Below are 20,450 nucleotides of genomic sequence, written 5' to 3' on the forward strand. Positions count from 1 at the left end.
GGGGGAGTGTGAAGTGTGTATAAGGGAGAAGTGAGATCCCTCTGGCTCAGCATAAACATCATTTCCTTGGGGAAGCCTTCCCTGAGCCTTAGATGAGCTTGGGTCCCATTGCTACATGTTCTCAGAGCTTCCTGTAATCCAGTCATAATGCACTTTACATGTATGTTGGTTGAAAGATCTCTCTGAACTTGTGAGGTATAAATGTGAAATGAGCATCTCAATCCCATTCTGATTAAGATTTTCCATCTTCGTATTCAACTCCTCGAGCAGTACCCCAACTCCTCCAGCTGTAGCTCCAGGGATTCTTAGAGTCCCTCTTCTTTTTAACCCTGGAGTGTTGAGATGAGGATTATGGATAAGCATTTTCTTAGGGAACCTCCTGTGATGACAGTTGGGGGGCCATAAACAGCTTCACTGGGTATTGTGGTCCCTTAGGGTATGTGACCAACTGACTCCAGCCCTTAGTCTCATGACACTTTCTTCTTTGCCTAACACCTCATGCTGTGGCAACTCCTAGCAAAGATAGGGCCCTGCCCTCATAGAGTTTACATTCTGGTTGAGGAAACAGACAATAACAAATTCAGTACATATACAGGAACTCAGTTTGTAATAAGTGCTACAAAGGGAGGAAATTGAGTAATGTGGAAAAGTAACTACAGCAAAGAGAGGCTACTTCCAATGGAAGAATAAGCAGTAATCTAGCTGAGGATGACAGTGGCTTGGACTATGGGACATCAGAGGAGGCAGAGAGAAGTTGTGCACCTTTGGTGGTAGAACTGATGATTGATTAAACGAGGGTAGACAGAGAGGAACAAATGAAGACTTCTAAATTTGACCTGAGCAACTAGGTAGATGGTGTCATTTATTGAGATGAAGAAGACTTGGAAGGCATGAATCAAAGCTCCATTTTGAACATGTTAAAGTTTGACCATTACAAGTCCACATGAATATATCAAATAGGCAATTGGATATATGGGTCTTGGAGCTCACAGGAAAATTCTGGGGATATAAACTTAGGAGTCCTCTGCATCTACATGGTATTTAAACCCATGGGATTGGATATGATTGGAGAAGAGACTCAGGTCTGAGCTGTGGGGTTCAACATTTGGAATTCCAGTTGAGGATGAGTCTGCAAGGGAGGGTTGAGAAGGGGTGGCCAGAAAGGGAAGAGGAAAACCAGGAGAGTATGAAACACCAGAGGGCAGGAAAGGAGAGCGTTTTGGGATGGAGCAGCTAACAACATTCAGAATCCAACCTATGGCCAGAAAAAATGATTATAATGCCAACCTGCTGTTTTTTTCTGGATGCCATTTGTGTGCCCTTGCTTTGGGGCACTTCTCACCTTACTAGAAATTCTCAGCTTCAGACTTCAACTTCCCTTAAACTTAGGTCTACCCTAAGATACAGAGACTGTCTCCATACCCAACCCAGTTATATACACACGCTCACCATGCTCGTCCATCCAATCACACAATTATTCATACAATTACTGAATGCCTATTATGTGCCAGGCCCCAAGCATAGGGTGGTGAAGGAAAAAAATCTAGTCAAGGCACTCAAGAAGCCCTCAGGAGCTTATAGTGTATTGGAGAAGACAAATAATCACTCAAATAAATACATGGTGACAAACTGAGAAATGCCACCCACAAAAAAGTATAGGGCATCATGAGAGCCTGTCACAGTATCACCTTGTTTAGATTATGCATGATATGCACAGCATCTCCATCTTACACGCACAAATCTTTACTGTGCCCCAGCGCCACCCTGGACAGAGACCTGGGGAACTGGGTCTAGTCTTGATCCTCCTATAAACTTGCTGAGTGACCTTGAGCAGGCCCTCTCCCCTCTTTGGGCCTGTTTGCTGTTCTGTACAATGGAAGACTGAGAGGTAGACTAGATCACAGGTTCTTAACTTAGGGTAAACGGATGGGCTTCAGGGATACAAAAATATATGGAAAAGTATGCATTTTTTTCTTCTGGACAGTGGGCCCACAACTTCCATCAGATCCTTCAGAGGGCTTTTGACCCAAAGAAACTCAAGGACCTAAGGAGCAGATAGTTGTGTGATGATGTGAGCAGGGAACACAGATGACAAAATGATGGACTTTGGAAGTAAGTTTTTGTTTCTTGGACACCATACCCCTTCCTTAACCTTCTCAATGTGTACAGTGATGGAAGAGAAGGCATGATCCTCCTTCTGTGGATGGTGAAGCTTAGTCACCACATAATCCACATAATGGTGCCCTCGAGAAAGGAAACTACCTTTGGCAGCCCCTCTCCAGGAGCATAACAAAGAAAGGTTCCCACTGCACACAGGAAGTCGCTATTACCTTTTGTGTCACCTGCTCCACGGTAACCTGCCCTGGGTCTACTCCCTCTGATCCCCTATCATTCTTGGCTGGAGTATAGACACAAATGTATGTCCATACTAGAGGCAAGATTGGGATATTCACACAAAGGAAACTAAAGGGAATTCCCTCCTCAAAAAGAAAGTACTTTGAGATTAACTAAGATGTCTGTAAATTAGAAAATCTTGATTCAACTTGTAAGAATGTCCAGCCAAAAGACAGCTGGCTTGGCATAGTCTTTCGGACATCAATATCCTGTCTCTTCATTGTCTCCTCTAAGGATATGAGAGGGAGATGCACATGGGGGCCTCTCTGAGGTCAGGTAGGTTTCCAACCCTTCCAGAACCTCTATCTCGGTCCCCTGCCAAGGGTTGACCATGCTATGGAAAAGAGAGCCACTTTCTTTGGTATCTAAAAGGCTGTAGGAGCACGAGTTACGGGGTGAGAGGGACAAAAAGGCAGAGACAACAGCCTGTGCATAGCCATTGTGTTTTATTGGATCTGGTGTATTTCTTATTTTACAAAATATACAGAGGAGCCAAAAATGCAAAGCAGTCAACAGTGTTCTGATGAGAAAAGGGGTTCTCTGGGGGCCCTTCCCCTCAGATCCTGGCTGACTGGGAGGGTCAGCTAAATGGGACAAGCAAGTGTATTAAGGGGTGGCAGCATGGTAGGGGTGCTGACAATGAGGTGGGACCTGGGTCCTATGGTCCCTGCCTTCTAGGTGTGCTCAGGGGCATCTCTGGGTTGATTCAATAGAGCAAAAGGAGACTCTAAGTGGGAACTGAGGAGGTTATGTGGGGGCTTGGAATAGAGCCTGGGTAAATCAAAGATTCTAATGAATGCCCCCACACTGGGTTCAGATGCTATGCCTGCCTCCCTCCTTCTAGGGTATCCACTGGATAGTCCCTGACTTACTCTATGCCTCCAGAGGAAATGGCAAATGAAAACTTAAACTGTAGCCATCAGAGAGGGTAGGCTGAGACTTTGGCAGGTATCAGCCAGGACATCTCCCACCCATATTTCCCCTGCTGCCACCACCACCATACAAACAGGAAGGAAGGAGAGGAAGGATTTCCAGGGATGAGTGAGACATTAGGATCCCAGGCTCTCCTGGGATACTGAAAATGGTATGGAAAATTTCTGTGGTGTTTCCAAGAAGACAAGGTTTTCTGAAGAACCTGGAAACTCATATCCTCATGGCTTGGGACAGCAGACCTATGGAGCTCAGAGTTCCACAGCCTGGCATGCCTGAGCTCTCACTGACAATCTCCAGGACTTTCTGCTCTCTACCCCAGCCACCTCCTAGGACCACTGGCTCAGGCCCAGGATTTCTCCCTCTACATTCTTGTCCCCCTCCTACAGGGCTCTCAAAGGCCCTGGTCTGAAAGGCCAGTCAGTGCCAAGGACAGAGCAGCCTCTCTGAGAAGGGAGTCTTAGGGGAAATGTTTATGAGATCAGGGATGGGGAAGCACCATAGCAGGAGACATTTTGTCTAGTGTTGTGGTTTCTAGAGTTGGGGTGGAAGGTGGAGAACCACTCAACTTCTATAGCAGGGGCACCCTCAACACTGAGTGTCAGGCAGGAAGGGAGTAAGAGCTGTTGGGAGCTGGGAACACCCCGCAGATATGCTCTCCCCATTCCCTGACCCCTTCAGCTCCACAGATCTGGACCACTGAATCCCCAGGCTCTTGGATTCCTACAGCCCCCAGGGCAGGGCTAGGATGAGGACAGACCTGGGAAGAAAAGGGTGCAGTCCACCTGCACTAGGACTATAGGATGGTCCCCCCAGGATCACTGATCCCCTCTCCTGGGGAGCTAGATGACATTGTCAAAGAGCTTCATGGACCTCATGATGTTCTCGTCCTGTAGCCATGGTGTGAGAGAGGCAGATTGGAGAGAAAGAGAAAGAAAAAGAGCTTGTCAGAACAGGGAGAGGGACACTGAGTCAGAAATGGGACATTCAGAGACAGAGAGAGACAGTGAGGAAGGAGACACCCAGAGCCTCCCCGAGTTGTGAAGGAACAGAATTCTGGAGTGGAGGTGAGTTAGGGAGATAGTACTTTGCCCAGAGGAGCATTCCCCTACATCACTGAATCAGGCCCTGAGTCCAGACCAGGGAAATATGAAGGGCGAGGACCTGTACCTTTTGACAAGACTCAATGAATTCCTCAATGGTCACCACGCCATCCTTGTTCCTGTCCATCTTCTGCAAAAATGTAGTCAGATAGGGAGAACAGGAGGGATGGCAGGAGAGAGGCAGGCAGAACTAGGGTAAGTTCCCTTCTGAGACTTCACCTCCTTCCCTTCACTCCAGCACCCTCCAGCCTACCCAGTCCCAGGCACCTGGAAGAAGCTCTCCACATGTTCCCTTGGAGCCTCCTCTCGGAGTGCAGGATACGTATACTTGCCCATCATGTCATAGATGGATTTCATGATATCAAGCATTTCCTGTTAGGCCAAGAGAGAAGAGAATCCCTCCTCAGAGCCTCTAGCCTCCAAACCAGGAGGCCTAGGGCCTAGGGCAGGCTCACCCCTTGCTGGTGATGCATATGTGGGTCACGTTTCCCTACTATGGGCCCTTTGCACCTCCCCACACATACAGCCCCTCCAGCTCTTCAGTTGCCCAGCACCTCCTTGGTGATGCAGCCATCCTTATTGAGGTCATACAGGTTGAAGGCCCAGTTCAGCCTGTCGTCTATGGTTCCCCGAAGAATCACTGACAAACCAGCCACAAAGTCCTGGGAAGGAGGCAGGGGTGGGGTGGGTAACCATGTCTTCAGATACCCTTCACCCAACCTCCTCTGTGGGTTTGGCCTGTAGATCCTGACCCTGAAGCCCCAGGAAACAGGCCTCTCTGGCCCGTCTCCTCCAGCTCACCTCAAAACTGACCGAGCCATCATGGTTGGTGTCAAAGGCATTGAAGAGAAAAGTGGCATATGTGCTGGAGTCTGTGGAATAAGTGTGGCTAAGTAAGCTTGGCTTCCAGACCCGGGAGGGCTTCCTACCTCTATGGGGGTCCCCAAACCCTTCTTATCACTTGGCATTTCCAGTCCCTCCAGAACCCTCTTCCCACTCAGCCTAGAGATGGATAGCTGCTTCCTCTCCGGCCTTGTCCTCTCACCTCCTTGAGGAAAGAATTGGGAGTAAATCTGCTTGAAGTTCTCCTCATTGACGATTCCGCTGGGACACTCCTGGGGAAGGTGGGGGCAGACTGAGGGCAGAGACAAAATCTCCTTCCATTCATTACCCCCCTCCCCCCATGCCCAGAGATTCCCAGAGGGAAAATTTTCATGTCTTCAGCGGGCTCACCATGGAGGTCTTCTAATGGGAAGCAAGACTTCTCCCCAGTGCACAAACAAAAAACACAGACCTAACCGGCCAGTCTACAGGCTCCGTCCCCTTTCAAACCGACCAGAACCTCCCGTTAGAGGGCAAGGGGTTCTCCCTCCCCATCCTCTTCCCTCTCAGTCCCCAAAGCACCCAGGCCATCCTATCAGAGAAGTCCTGGGTAGGCCCCGCCCCTCCTGCCCCACCCCTAGCCCTGTTTGGTCTCGCTTTGCACTCACGTTCTTGAAGCCCCGGTACAGGACCTGCAACTCCTTGCGCGTGAACTTGGTTTGCTCTTGCAGCTGCTCCAGGCCCTCAGGCCGGTGACACACGGTGGACAGTTCAAACTCATCCTCCACACTGGCTGGGGGGGGCGGGGGGGGGGGGGGGACAGCCGCGCCTCAGGCCCGGCCCCCACGACCCCTATTCAAAATCACCGACCCATCCATCCCCCCATCTCCAACGCTGGAGACCAGCCTGACAGTTCCCTGGACCCCAAGCCGAGGACGTCAAGGCTAGGAGAGAAAACGCTGGTCAGCTTTGAGGTTTATCAGCGGGCCCCGTCCAAGGCCAGGCCTGGCCCCAGAGCCAGGGGTCCAACTCGGCGCTGGCCCCTGGGCCTTGATCCCTGGTTGGAGGGGAAGGCTTCCAGCCCCATATTCGTCCCAGAAAGGGAGGAGTAGGAAAAATGGGTTTGAGAGGAGGCGTCTTAGGGTCGGAGCTCCCGGCATTCCCAGACCAGGCCTTCCCAGACCAACTCACATCCACCCAGCGTTGGCCTTGCCCCGCCCAGATCCTTCCCTCCAGCCAAGTCCCGCCCGTCCCGCCTATCCCAGCCATGCCAGCCATGCCCCACCCAGCTCCAGGCAAGCCCCATCCAGATCCCACCCCTGCCCCCACCCCTCGTAAGCCTTAGTGAAGGTCCCATCCCTGACCCCATCTCAATCCCGCCCCAGGCCCCAACATCCATTCCCCAGGCAAGTGCCCCCACCCCGAAATCCCGAAGCTCTCCGCCCCCGCCCCCACCAGGAGAATAAGTCACCTGGGTCCAGCGGGCGGGGTCTGTGGGGGCGGAGGGAGGCTGGGGCGGCTAATGCTGAAGGGAGGGAACTGTCACCGAGAAAGCGGAAGACCCGGCCAACTGCAGACACACACCTCGCCCCTCACACTCACAGCAAATCTCACAGACCTGCGTGTTACAATGCACACACCCCAGCCCCGTGCGCAAAGGCACACGTAACGAACGAGCACAAACACATGAAAGGGACCCCACACACGCATGCTTGCGGGACTCACACCTGTCCTTTTCCGGAATCTACCCCCATGTGGGACCCAGCGAAATCAACCATGATGATACTCTCAAAAATAACTACAAAACGGGCCCTTATAGCTTGCAAAATGCAATATGATCCTATGAGGTGGCCAAGGCCCACCCAACTGAAGCCTAGAGACAAAACGAAGTCTGGGGACCCGGCTGTGACTAAAAAACCCAAGTATACCGGCACCTAGATGGCGGTCTCCATCCTCTCCACGCCAGTCATGGCACAGTTGACATACATCTCGAGGCCCAAAACATGCCCAGGGGCAGGGCGCGTGGCCAGAGGCACAGACACTAACCCATCTCAGCCACTTACAGACCTTCCCAGTCGCCTGGCCCCGCCCCCGTCACGTTTGCCACACCAGCAAGGTTCGGGCCACGGCCCTGCCACGCTGGCCACGCCCAAACACCTGGATCCCGCCCATTTCGCCAACGAATGGCGCCCATAGACACTCGAGCTCCGCCCCCAAAACTGACCCATGCATTCCACTTCCTCACACTAGGGTCAGCGAGCGCCCACCCCACCCCTGCCATATTGGTCACACACACACGCACACACACACACACACACACACACACACACACACGCTGATCACATCCCCACACATATGGCCCCGCCCCCAGAAGCACAGGAGAGGCACTTGCTTTCACTGACTGAGGGCAGAGCTTGGGGCCCGCAGCATGGCAGCAGCTTGAGGAACCGCTGCTTCAGCGCTTTTTTAGTGGGCCCTGGTGGGTGGCCTGGGGAGAAAGAAGACCCCAGGAGGGCACATTAACCCCCACAGTTCCTCTATTCCCTGTCCCCTCCTCCCCCCACTATCACAATTCGACCCCGACTGGGGGTGGGTGTTGGGGGAGGACTGGTGAGAGTAGCTGTGGCAGGGTTAGAGGAGCCCCAGTGGGTTTCACAGGTTTGGAAAGTCCACCGAGGTGGCTCAAGCACCTTGTATAATGGGACACAGCCTGAGGACAGTCAGGCGGCCGGGGGGGTGAGGGGCATTGGCCTTAGTGTCTGCTGACCAGTGCCCTTGGCTCCAGCGCTATGGCTTGACCACTGAGGGTGATATCCAACCCAAGGATTGCCTGGGTAGGAACACCTCTCTCTCTCACACACACACATACAGTGACAGGTGTGTATAGTGCACATAGAATGATAAATTACAGAATAATGGATGCCATACAGTGACAGCTTGATACCCAATAACTCACTCACACCCAATGCCCTAATTAAGCAGGCTCCAACACATGCACACAGACACACACACACACACACTTTGACCTAGTACTCCTTAATACAAACATATACAAGTGTGACCTAGGAAAAACATGACACACACATATGAGGACCCATACAGGCCATCTTTCATACAGCATGATCAAACCACACAAGAACACACAATGACCCTAGAACATCATGGCACAGTGTGTTAAGGACACTATGACACTCTGTGACCTTATGACATTATGACACATATCAAGGTCACCATGACACACACCCATATCATATTGTGACCTAGGTGCCAAGGGCTCCCAGATACCTAAGACTGCAGCTCACCCACCGAACCCTCATTCGTCCTGGGTACACTCACCTTTCTCTCCTATAGCCCTTCATTCCAAGGCACCTAGAATCTTCCTGCCAGTGGAACCAGGTTCCTTATCAGCTAACTTACCCATCCTAAAAGTATGTCCCTTCCCAGTCCCTTTCAGTATGGCTTAGTCTTTGAAGGTGAAATGATAGCAAACTTTGAGGCAACAACAGACCTCGAAGATGAGTATTTTGGTGTAACGTGAGACTAGCCAGAGCCCACTGATGACAGTTTACCTCATGTCCCCTTATTTACACACATGTCCCACAGCTTTAATTGCATCCCAGGGAGACCCTCTGCCTTGGTGTGTCTGTCTGTCTCCCAGATGCACACACCTCCAGACTCCAGGGCCAAAGTCCACTGGATCTGGCACACTGAAGTTGGCCTCAGTCCATTCCTGGAGGGGCTCAACTTCCTTTGGTTGTAGGTTACTCCGGCACCCCAGCTCCCATGCAGGCGCCACCCTCCCAAGCCAGGCTCCACCCTTAGGACAAGGCTGTGCTCCCAGGAGGTAACTGCTTGCAGTGAATGCCTTCTCCCCCTCCAATAGGTCTCTCTCTCCCCTCCCCCACAGGAGCTAGGGAGGGGTGGGAGGGAGGCGGTGGATAGGGTAGGGGATCGATGGTGGCCTGGCCCCCGGCCTAGGGCTCCATTAGCCTGGACTTTGGTTTCCCGAAGCCGGATTGAGCTTGGGGCCTCCAGTGGTGTAGTAGCCGGACTAGAGGACGGCTCCCTCACCTCTCTCATCCTCCCCCTCCTTATATATCCCCCCTTATCTGGTCCCCTGCCTGCTCCCAGGACTCAGTCTCTGCTAGGCTCCTTGGAAGGTGGGAAGTGAAAGTGGCTGCCTTTAGCCTATAGGACGCCTGGGTTTTCTGGATGACCCCTCTCCCCACCAGTCTAAAGGGGATGGCAAGTTAGAGCCCAACTGACTTCATCTTTTCAAGACTGGATGAACCCCAGTTAATCTGCTCTTACTAAACCCTAGAGTAGGCAATTCATGGACTTCCTCTTGTCCCCAACTTCATTCACATCTTTTCAGTTCTCCCAGGTGTCTACCCAGCATTTTCCTGTTTCTGGTGAAACTGGGTATAGTCACCATGCTATGAAGCTGCACAGTTCTTTGTGTGGAGAGGAGAGAGGTCGAAACTCTCTGGGGAGGCAGAACGGGCTCCTCTCTCTACCTCCAATATCACTCTCCCCACTTGACTTTGGGGTGGGGTGGAGAATTGATTTCCCCATTCCCAATATCTAGGCCTTGGAGACCATTCTGCCTTTGGATCCTGAGAGGAACTGGGAGAGGCAAGGGGGCTTGGGAAGCAGGATCCGTGATCTGATCCACCCTCACCCTCATGCCAGAGCTGATCTATAAATGTCTCATTCACAGTGTTCCCACTAGTGTCCCTCCAGAACCCACTCCCATTCCAAGCCTTGGGTATGGAGCTGGTATATCCTCAGGGAGCTCTGGGAATAGCCACAAATGCAATCCAATAACCAAAGAGGCTTAGCCACACACCCTGTACCCCTCAGGCACAGTCATATCCACCATCTCAGAAAGCCATACACCCTGTCACATACACAGTCTCACATAGTCACACAAATTGTCCTTTTTACACACATGAACACACAGTCACACCCCCCATATCTCTCACACACTGAGTCCACACACACACTCTGTAACCTACACCTGCAAGGATAGAGGCGTGGAGAGTCATACGTATCTTCAGAGGTGCTGTTTGGCCCCAAAAGTGAATCCCCAGAAGGCTGGTGTTATCTCAGGATCCCTGGAACCTCCTTTCTCTACTCCAGATACCTCTGCCTGTCTCTAGAGCTCTCCTCATGTGTCCCAGATTCCCTCATCTCCATACCCCAGTCTTCATATGCTGTACCCCTCATCACCTCCCCAAACACCCTGTCCCTCTCTCTTCACCTCCCTCAGACACCCAGTCTCCCAGACTCCCTCCTTACCTCCCCCAGATCCACTCCTTGAGTCCCCCTCTTTACCTCTCCCAGATGTCCTATTCCCCAGGCAGCCCTCCTCATCTCCCCCAGATGCCCTATCCAATCACTAACCTACTCACTCCCGCCCCCAGTCATGAAATCAGAGTAACCCCCTCCCCAAGGCTACAGCCAGCTGTCCCTCCGCCAGCAGCCCAGACATGCCTAGACAGCTGAGTTACCTTCCAAGGAGACAGGCTCAAAGAGGCCAAACTGCTCCAGGACCTTGACAAACAGAGCGAGGACCACGAGCACAGCAACCATCTCCAGCCCTTCCAGGTTCATGGTGGGCCTGGGGCATGGCTCCACCTGCTGAGGCTCAGACACGCTGGCCCGCCCTCCTTACAACATCTCCCCCTCAGGCTCCCCAGCCTGAGTAGGACTGCCTGCAGCGTCCCTCCCCATCTCCCTCCCTGGATCTCCTCCCTCTCCCCCGCCTCACCCCGCCTATGCCCCACACGCCTCCCAACCACAGCTTCCCAGCCACAGCCTCTTCCTCTTAAGAGGGCCACCTCAGCCTATGGACTGGCATCTCCTCAGGAGACTCTGGCATGAAGGAGATGGCAAGGCCAGGCCAGAGGAGGGAAGCAGTGACCTGCTTGTCCCTGAGGACAGTTCCCCCAGATACTCTGTGGCTGCTCTGTGCCAAAGGGAGGGGGCAGAGGGAGGAGCTATGCTTAGGGAAAAGCAGGGAAGGGCAGCATGTATGTGTGTGAGAAACAATGAGCTGCACATGTACACGTAATAGATATTTGGGCCAGAATATGTTATGGGTGTCTGGGTATTTTCTTGTCTGTATATTCCTGTGTTGGTCTGAATGAAGAGTATGTGTATCTCCTCTTAAGTGTGTGTGTGTGTGTTTACATGATTGTGCACCTGTCTATTAAGTGTGTGCCTTGTATATATGCAAATGTGACCTGGGTTTCTACGGTATGTGTGTGAGTATATTAGAGTATTTCTGAGTGTGTATGGGATGTGAGGTGTCTGTGTTTTAGTAAGGTTGTGGGATGTGGGTCTGAAGATTGGTAGTATGAATGTGTCCTATAATTAGGAGTATGGGTCTACAGTGCTTGTGTAATTGTATCTGCACGGAACTGTATGAGAATATAAGGGGAGAGAAGGCAATGACCTCTCTCAGTCAGGAGGACACCACCAATATTGATTGCGGTTGCCATGGAGACTGTGAGGCAGGAAGCACTCTCTTCCCACAGGCCACAGACAGGGAAACTGAGGCCCAAGGGAGGAGGATTAGGTCCAATAGCCTGGGCAGGAAAAAGGCTGCTTAGCCTTATCACGACCCTCTGGGGAGGGGACTTACTGAGGCTGCCTTAGGGACCAAGAGACTCAAGATCCTTGGGAGAGAAGGGACTATACTCTTCCATTCCTCCTGGCTGGGGCCTTACCCAGGAGCTATCAAAGCCCTGCCTGCTCCTTGGGAACCATTATTGAGCTGGTAGAGAAGCCCAGGGTAGGAGGGAAATCTGAACTCTCCAAGGGAGCCACCCCCACCCCATGCTGATGGTGTCCCCTGCCCCTAGAGCATTCCTGGAGCCCCTCCTCCATCTTACCTGCTCCTGCTGCTGGTGGTGGTGGTAGTGCGTGAGTGTGTAGTGGGGTGAGGAGAGGCCTGCAGAGCCAATGAGCCAGAAGAGTCTGAGTTACTGCCACAGCTGACTAACATTGACTGAGCGCTCACTATGTGCTATGTGCTTACAGACATTATTACATTGACTTTTCACAATAAACCTATGAAGGAGGTACTATTATCTCCACATTATAGGTGGTATAAGAGGCAAAAGGAGAGTAAGCAAATCTTCCAGATCAGTTAAGTGTCAGAGCTTCAATTTTAACCCAGTCTGACTCTGAGCCTTTGCTCTAAACCACCACGCTACATTGGCTCCCTTCTTAGACAGCTTGCCCACCCAGGAGGCCCAGTTTAGGGGGACTGACCCAGAAGGACCCCTCTTCTTTTGTCCAGCTCTGGGATAAATGTGTCTCTGTGGGCTGACGGTCGGGGTGGTGGCTGGTCCCTACTGCTTCAATTTGAGGTTCACTCATCTGCAGTTCTACATGGCCACCACATGGGGTCAGGCATCCATCTCAGACCATACCTTACCCCTTTCCTCTCCTCCCACCCTCCAGCATCCCAGGAAGGAGTGGAAAGGAGGACTCAGAATGAGGGTATGCCTCAGGCAGGCATGGTCCTGGGCTTGCCCCTCCACCCTCCCCCAGGAAGAAGTCAACTCAGGGACTGCTTTTGGTTTCTCACACTTTAGAAAAGTTACAGATTTACAGATGAAACCAGCAAATATCTATCACTGTCCAAATTCCACACCCGGCATTTAATACCCTTCCTTCTATCCTCATCAGCAGATCCCCTTTTTTCAGCTAGCTTGGCCTCCTCTCTGTCCCTAAACACACCAAACTCGGTGCTATCTCTGTGTCTTTGCTCCTGCTATTCCCTCTACCTGGAATGCCTTCCCTTCTGCTCTCCTTCTATCCTACACTTCTTACCTATCCTTTAGAGGCAGCTTAAATTCTCTTCCCTTCAAAGCCTCCAGCCCTCAGCGGGCTCCCAGCTTCCTGAATTTCTCCTGAACTCATTCTTGGGCCCTCAAAACTCAGCATCTATTTCTGTAATGTTATTAGTGGGAACAGTAAAAGGAGGCAGCATAGCATAGTAGGTAACAGCATGGGCCAGGGTGCCAGACTTCCTGGGTTCAAATCCCAGCTTTGCTACTTGCAATTAACTGGGCAAGTTCTTAATCTCTCTGTGCCTCAGTTTCCCACTTCATATGGTTGTTGGGAGGAGTAAATGAATTAATACACGGAAAGCTATTAGAAAGACTCCTGGCACAGAGTAACAGCTGAAGTGTTTGCTACCATTATTAATCACAGGACACTCCCCCCTTTACATTTCTATAAGCTCTTAGCAATTCCCAAAGGATTTCCACATTGTTATCTTGATGGCTTCTCATGTCAACCCCATGAGGTAAACAGAGTGAACAGTATTGTGCCCATTTCACTGATGACGTAAACGAGGCCCAGAGAGGTAAAGGGACTTGCTTAAGGTCACCTAGCTAAGAGGAGATAAAGCAGATTTGAACCCAGATCTTTCTGGATCGGTCCTGTTTTCTCAACTAGATTCTAAGCTCCTAGAGAGCAAAGATGTTAAAAAATTGGATGTACACAAATTGAATCCCAGGCTCTGAGCTGATGCCTACGGAACAAAGGTGAACCAAAAGGGTTCTAGCTCCCACTGGACAGGCAGAGACAGCCCTTTGAGAGAACTATAAAGCATCTATTCATTCAAAAAATATTTGTTGTGTGCCTACCACGTGGTAGAAACTGTTCTAGGCAAGCTATGAAATGAGCTATAGCAAAAGCTTTCTAACTGGGAGGCCAGGAAAAATTTGGAGAGGGTATTTTTTGAGGTGGTTCTTAAAAGATGGCTAAAACGTCAACAGCTCACCTTAACAAAGGGATCAACATTTATTGAGTACATTTTGTGTCCTGAATACTTTACATATATTATTTCACTTAGTCCTCATAATAAACCTAAGAGAGAGAGTCTATTATTCCTGTGTTTACAGGTGATGTGGTCAGAGTCAGAAGTAGTATATCCATTTTGCAGATGAAGGAATTGAGGCTCAAAGAAGTGATTTTCCCAAGATAACACAGATGATAAAGGATGGATCAAGACTTGAACCGACACCAATGATCTGCCAGCTCCCTCAGGCTGTCTCTCCAATCTGTGTGGGAGTATCAAGGAATCCTGGGTGACTATAGCTTAGTTCATGTTGGGGGAGCTATGAGTGATAAGACCAAAAAGGGTCGGATTCCATGAAGCTTTGAATGCCATGCCAGACTATGTGGATCAACAGAGGCAGCACAGCACATCTCCCTGCTCTCTGCTGGTGATTCACAGATGGAAGACTGACAACTTTGCACCCAGTTGCCCTGTCCCTGGACTCTCCTCTTCCCTCTCTCACCTCTACCCTCAACCTTCAGAGACTTAGCTCTTCACCCAAAGGAGTGAAGTCTTAATGGAAGCACTTCAGGCAGAGTGAGGGCTCACAGAAAAGAATCTTGAAGCATTAAGTGGGCCCTCTCCAGTCCCTCAAATCTAACCACAGAAATATTCCTATCATTTAGTCGTTTACCTCCTGGAGTAATACTGCCTTACGGGTGGGGGACCCACCCTATGCAACTGTCCCACTTTCCTGTCTGCACTTGCTCCCCCAGTGAAGACTCCAGCCAGTGAAGATCGCAGAGCTCTTCTCTCAGTCCCCCAGCCCCACTACATCCCCAGCCAGGCCAAAAGACATAGCAGCCCCCAGCTGCATCAGGTGATTAATGACCTCCCTAGGCCTTGGGGCTATTTTGGGGCCTGGAAGTCATGCCTGCTATGATTGAGAGCTGGCCCTGCCTGGCTCCAGCCATCTGTCATTGGAGACAGGCCCAAGCAGGGGGCTTGGGAGATGCACACTCCCCAAGAGACTTCCAAGCATGGCTCTGGCTCAGCCCCATCTCCCCCACTTCTGGGGAGCACATGGCAAGGAGAGCCCTACCTATACTCTAGGGACTCAAGTGGATACCATGGAGAGAACCAGAGAACTACAGATCCCAGAATGCCACCGGGCTAGGTTGTTTTCATCTCCCCAGGCCAAGTGGGGAGCAGATACTGGATTTTGTGGGCCCTGCCAAGGCAGTCTTAAGAAACCCAAGTGGAGGTGTGTGTAAATCTCAGCAGTGCCATGACATGATACCCACAATCCACATGTCATAAATCCCACAAATCTCACACCAAGGTACAACCTTGTGAAAGCTACACAACTAACTCAGGAATCCCCAACCCAACTCTAAAGCATAGAATTCCAGGTACATGCAGTCTCACTCTCAAGGATATGCAACCCCAGGGATGCACAGCCCCAGTGATCACAACCCCAATGATGCACAACCTCCTTAATACAGGTTCCCAGAGATAGAAAAAACGGTGACATACAATCCTTATGCCACACGAGTCTATCCATCCCATCATACACAAACTCACTAGCTGAGTTCATGTTGGTCTATTCCTATCTCAGGATTTTTTCCTTCTGGACACTGACCCCAGTCATCTTAACATCCCATTAAACTAAGCAATTCAGCAAAGGGCTGTGCCTTTTCCCTGCTCTGTGGCAAGCTGCCTCCTTTTATCCTTGTGAGGGGACTTGCCCCTTACATCCATCTGCTTGAGGTCCCCTCCTCTGCCCTCAGTGAAAAGCCCTGGCCCCTCCTCCACCCTTGTGAGGACCCGTAATGCCTCCTCTCCTTTCTTCTTTGAAGACCCCCTATCTCCTCCACCTTCTCTGTATGGGACCCTATCCCTAGCTCCACTTCTGTCAGGGGTCTTGCCTTTTAAACTCTTTTCTTTGAGGGATCATGCTCCCTCCATCTCTGCGAGGGGCCCTTTCCCTCCCCACCTCTGTAAGCCACCTATCCCACTTCACTCATTTTTTACGGGGTCCAGCCCCCTTCTCCCTTCCTCATACCTGGCGACAGTGACCCAGTCACCAGCTGATAGAGGGATCGCGCTGCCTGCCCCAACGGGCTCCGGCATCTGCGGGGGCATCGGTTCATGGTTCGGCACAGAGCGCAGTAGCCAAGCTCCGCCCCCAAGGCCCTGGGCGGTCCAGTCTCCGCCCCCATCCTATTGGGCCCTGAGTGGGCGGCGCCGGAGGGGCGGACCGGCAAGACCAGGATCTTAAGACATGAGAGCCTCATTCCGTTCCCTATCTTCTCCGGGCCACATGAGGGGAACTCACCATGTCCCCATCATCTGAAGCACCCGTCCCCAAAGTTCCTCTGATGGTGCGAGGCGGCGACAGCGGTAAGGGGGGGACGGACTCTACTCACAGCCTTCTCTGGAAATGTTTTCTGGATTTCTGACGGGGAATGGGGCACCCACGGATTTTGAAAAGGGAGCTGGAAGGGGAATAAACCTTATCTTTTACTGCCCCTCTTCAGCTCCCCCTTCTCTGCCTGCCGCACCCCTCCTCCTCTCAGTTTGATACGGTGATGCGAAAGGGTAAGAGGACACAGTTGTCATGGTAACTTCCCACACTTTCAGACTTCCTAGACCAATGGGAGAGAGAGCAGGAGGGAGAAGGAAGAATTGGCCAGTGTATTGGGATGGTAAAGAAGAGGCAGCAGGGATGTGTCCCTGCTGGTCTCTGTCTCCTGGCTCTGAATCCACTTCTCTCATAACTGTTTTGTGTCCCTCTGTCCTGGTGCAGCGGGTTCACAGATTTTCCCATCATACGCTGACAGCCAGTCAAATGCATCAGGAGAGGAGGAAGAAGAAACCCCCCTCAGAGCCGGCCCTGACCCCTTTTTCCTGGATTATACCCAAAGTAAACCTTTCCAGGACCCAATAATGATTTCAAACTGCTGGGAGAGCCTACAGGAGACATAGTCCCACTCCTCCGACTGGGATTCCATATTTTTGGATAAAAATCCTACATAGGTGAGGCGAGAGTCAACTGCAAACTCTACGCAAATCTCACCACTTGATCTGGCGACATTCCCTTTCGGAATCAGCTCCACTAAGCCAGAAGCAGCAGCGTGGCTCCTCTAACACCACACGGGGGCGCCCCTGTCCGGGGAACGAGATCTATGGCCAGAGGGACGGGACTCCGCAGATCCCAGGACCAAGCTCAGGCCTTGGCCAGCCAGGTCCCAACTCTCTCATCTCCAGTCCTTTCTTCACTTAAGGCTAGGACAGGACCGCTGCTGATCGCTGCCTTTCCCCACCCTCCCGCACTAACAAGCGGACCTGCTCGGCTCGGAAGACTGAAAGGGTTAGAGGCAGGGCGGGGCTGGGATTTTTTTCCCCCAGAAGTCTCCCCAGTTTTGTTTCGAGCCTGGGGTGGGAGTAGAGAAGGAAAGCGGTCGAGGGCCCCCAGGATGTCCTGAGGTATGACTTTAGGGCCCCCTCTCTGTCAGCCCATCAGGCTGATGACGGGAGCCAAAGACTACCCTCATGTCTGATCCAAGGAATCCCGCCTGCACGGGAAAGGCAATCTGGGAACTCTGACGGCCCGGCTGCACCTTCGCCCTGCGCGATCTTCAGCACCGCGGACAACGACTCCCCTTCAGGCTTCAGCTCAGGCGTCTCAAACCATCCAGCGCCTTGAACGTCGGCGTCCCAACCCCATTTGTCTCCCGCTGTAAGGTAAGACCTCCTTGGAAAGGAGAGCTCCCGGTAGCCCTATTTCTACTTTCCTAGTCGTGTGTGGAGCTATCTACAGCGAGGATGCTGATGATATGGAACGCGATTCTTGACGCTCAAGATTTGACCTATTTCCCGTGGGAGGCAGGCAGTGGTATTCCCCATTTTACAGATGAGAAAAGTGAGCCCCAGAGAGCAAAAGTTATACATAGCTGGTACTCACACTTCATTCCTGCACCTTTCAACACGAGCGTTTCCCCACCTTCATCCAATCTGATTCAAATGGCTATTTGAATAGAAGTGGGGAGGGGATGATTCCACTAAAGGAAGAATCAATTAAAGCAGGAAGTAAACAGTAACTAATGTGGTGTTAATGAGGGCCCCGGGGCCCTTACTACTCTCAAAATCCTCAGTTGGTGAGAACAGAGTTCAAAGCAGAGCCAGACAGCTGGACCTTTGAATTCCAGCCAGTTTTGAGACACATCTAGGGCCTGCCTGAGTGGAAGGGCTCCCCCTTCTGCGGGTCTCGGCATAGGGACTATGACCTCTCTAGGGTCAATGAGTGGGGGAGACACTTTCTCAAGGCATTACAGCCTAGTCCTCTCCCTCTCCCCAATTCTTAACCTCACTTCTCTCAAGACAGAAGAGGATCAAAAGTTCCCTTCACCTCCCCAGCTCATTTCAGACACAGGGGAGACAGTCTCCCTCCTCCCATTCTCTGTTGAGGTTCTTGAGCAGGCTGCACAATGAGAGACAGAAACACACGTACATGGAAATGTACACAAGGTGACACAGTCACCCACACAAACACATGGATCTGCCTACCAAACCCAGAAATATGCACAGGCACAGATGTACTGGTCTCACATACCTCCCTACTGTGGGAGAGAGACGATGCCTGGGCAGCTAAGTGGTTTGGGGAGGCCCTATGGTACCTCCCAGGCCTAGAGCTTCTATATCTGGGTCTGGAAGGGAGGCAAGAGGGTGTTTTTCTCTGGGTTTGGGTGAAGTTCTGAGAGGGCTGTTGGGGGCTGAAGGAGCTTCAATTGTAAGAATGATCTCTGAGTACTTTTTGGGGGGGCTGACCCAGCACTAACCAAAGCCTCCCCACAGGGGCCAACTGCTGCTCCTGGGAGCCAGTCCGGGCAGCTGGAGACTAGAGTTCCTCCTTAGGTCCACCTGGGCTATTTGCAGAAAACATGGGGAAGCAGCAGTGTGCACTAATGACCCTCTTCTGCACCAGGAAGCCAGAGAGGCAGCAAGGGTAAAACGTGTCATAAACACTCACAGAGCCCCACTGCAGACATCACCACACAAAAGTACACAATCAGCATCAAATGCCAGTATAACCCACATAGTCTCACAATCACAAAACGACACAACCCACTTTAACAAATGCCTGTCCCAGGAGGTTCACAGTCATAAAGTGTTACAAAGAGACATATCACCATAAAGAGAAGCCCTGACACATTCTGGTAGTCATATGCCACTTCATACAGAATCACACACTTAAAGCACAGAGTTGCATATAGAACAGAGACACATGGTTAAAACAACTTCATTAGTACAATCAGGGTCCTACATAACCTCACTCAAACATCTGACAAGATCATACAATTGCATAGCCACACACGCAATCACATTCACCCTGGCTGTCACCAAGCCTAGGGCACTTGGCAATCAGCTGTGGGAGGTGCACACACATACACACACACAGACACACACAAGGAATGACAGGCGCTCACGCACGTAACACCTCCCACTTCAGACACTCTCCCAGCCTTGTGTCACACACGCCCACACCTGCTGCCTCTCCCACCTGCCGGCCTGCTCTCCCCCCACCCCCGAGGGACCTAAAGCTTTGAACCCTAGTCTCTTCCGCCCAGAACAGCGGGGAGGGTGCCTGGAAATGGGGTAGAGTGCGGGTAAGGGCCGGGCCGGAGTTAGAGAGGGTTAAGGGTCTGGCAGGGGCGAGGGTGGGGGGGGGAATCTGCCCTCCCTCCTGCGACTCCTGAGCCACCGACTCACCCGTAAGCTGGTCATAGGATCCGTCCAGGTCCCGAGAATCGGACAAACTCTCCTTACGGCCCTGGCCCCGCATGGCCCCGGGCGCCCCCCTCCCGTCCCGCCTGGGCTGTGGGAGGGGGCGCCGGGTGGCCGGGATAGGGCGCTCACACGGCGCCCCCTGGCGGTGTAGCGCGCTGCTAGGGCTGGGGGCCGGGAGAGTCGGGACTGGGGATGAGTCTGGGGACCAGGCCGGGGTCTAGGGCCCACCAGGGGGTCCTGGGGCAGCAACGGGAGGTTTAGGCTGTAGGTGAGCGCAGAGCCGGAGGCAGAGCGGAGCTGAAAGCGGAGCCGAGCTGCCTTTCTCCTCCCGCCCCCTCCCCGAGGCTGTCACCGCGCCTCCCCCCTTTGGCGCTGCCGGGATTGGCTCCCCCTACCCCCGCCCCCTCCTCTTTGCAGCTCGGGGGAGGCACCCGGTGAAAGGGTGAGCTGGGAAGTGCAGGAAGGGAGACTGGCTCTCCAGAAACACTACTCCCTAAACCTGAAGCCAAGGGTCTTAGGGGTGGAAGAGGGAGCCGAAGGCCCTACGGTGAGGAAACCCCGCCCCCAATTCTCAGGCAGTCCTTCCCCCACTGTCAGCACGGGTCGGGTAT

General features: G+C 52.2%; 1 protein-coding gene across 5 annotated transcripts; it reads right to left on the reverse strand.

Moving 5' to 3' along the window:
• Positions 1-2,823: 2,823 nt before the first annotated feature.
• KCNIP2 (potassium voltage-gated channel interacting protein 2) lies at positions 2,824-20,216 on the reverse strand. Of its 5 annotated transcripts, none has more exons than XM_046654703.1 (10): positions 19,822-20,216; positions 7,642-7,737; positions 6,721-6,774; positions 5,918-6,042; positions 5,473-5,542; positions 5,229-5,299; positions 4,982-5,089; positions 4,695-4,799; positions 4,495-4,557; positions 2,824-4,214 (listed from the first exon to the last, which is right to left on the reverse strand). In XM_046654703.1, the coding sequence occupies exons 1-10, from the start codon at positions 19,892-19,894 to the stop codon at positions 4,167-4,169; spliced, it is 813 nt and encodes a 270-aa protein (XP_046510659.1). In that variant the 5' UTR covers positions 19,895-20,216; the 3' UTR covers positions 2,824-4,166. The 5 variants fall into 5 exon arrangements, with proteins under 5 accessions (XP_046510659.1, XP_046510657.1, XP_046510660.1 ...); XM_046654701.1 differs by lacking the exons at positions 6,721-6,774; positions 7,642-7,737; positions 19,822-20,216 and adding exons at positions 10,763-10,805; positions 12,149-12,207; positions 16,115-17,742; XM_046654704.1 differs by lacking the exon at positions 6,721-6,774 and having other exon boundaries at positions 19,822-20,215.
• Between the last annotated feature and the right edge of the window lie 234 nt (positions 20,217-20,450).

Source organism: Equus quagga, chromosome 2, assembly GCF_021613505.1.
Source record: "Equus quagga isolate Etosha38 chromosome 2, UCLA_HA_Equagga_1.0, whole genome shotgun sequence".
NCBI classification, from domain to species: domain Eukaryota; kingdom Metazoa; phylum Chordata; class Mammalia; order Perissodactyla; family Equidae; genus Equus; species Equus quagga.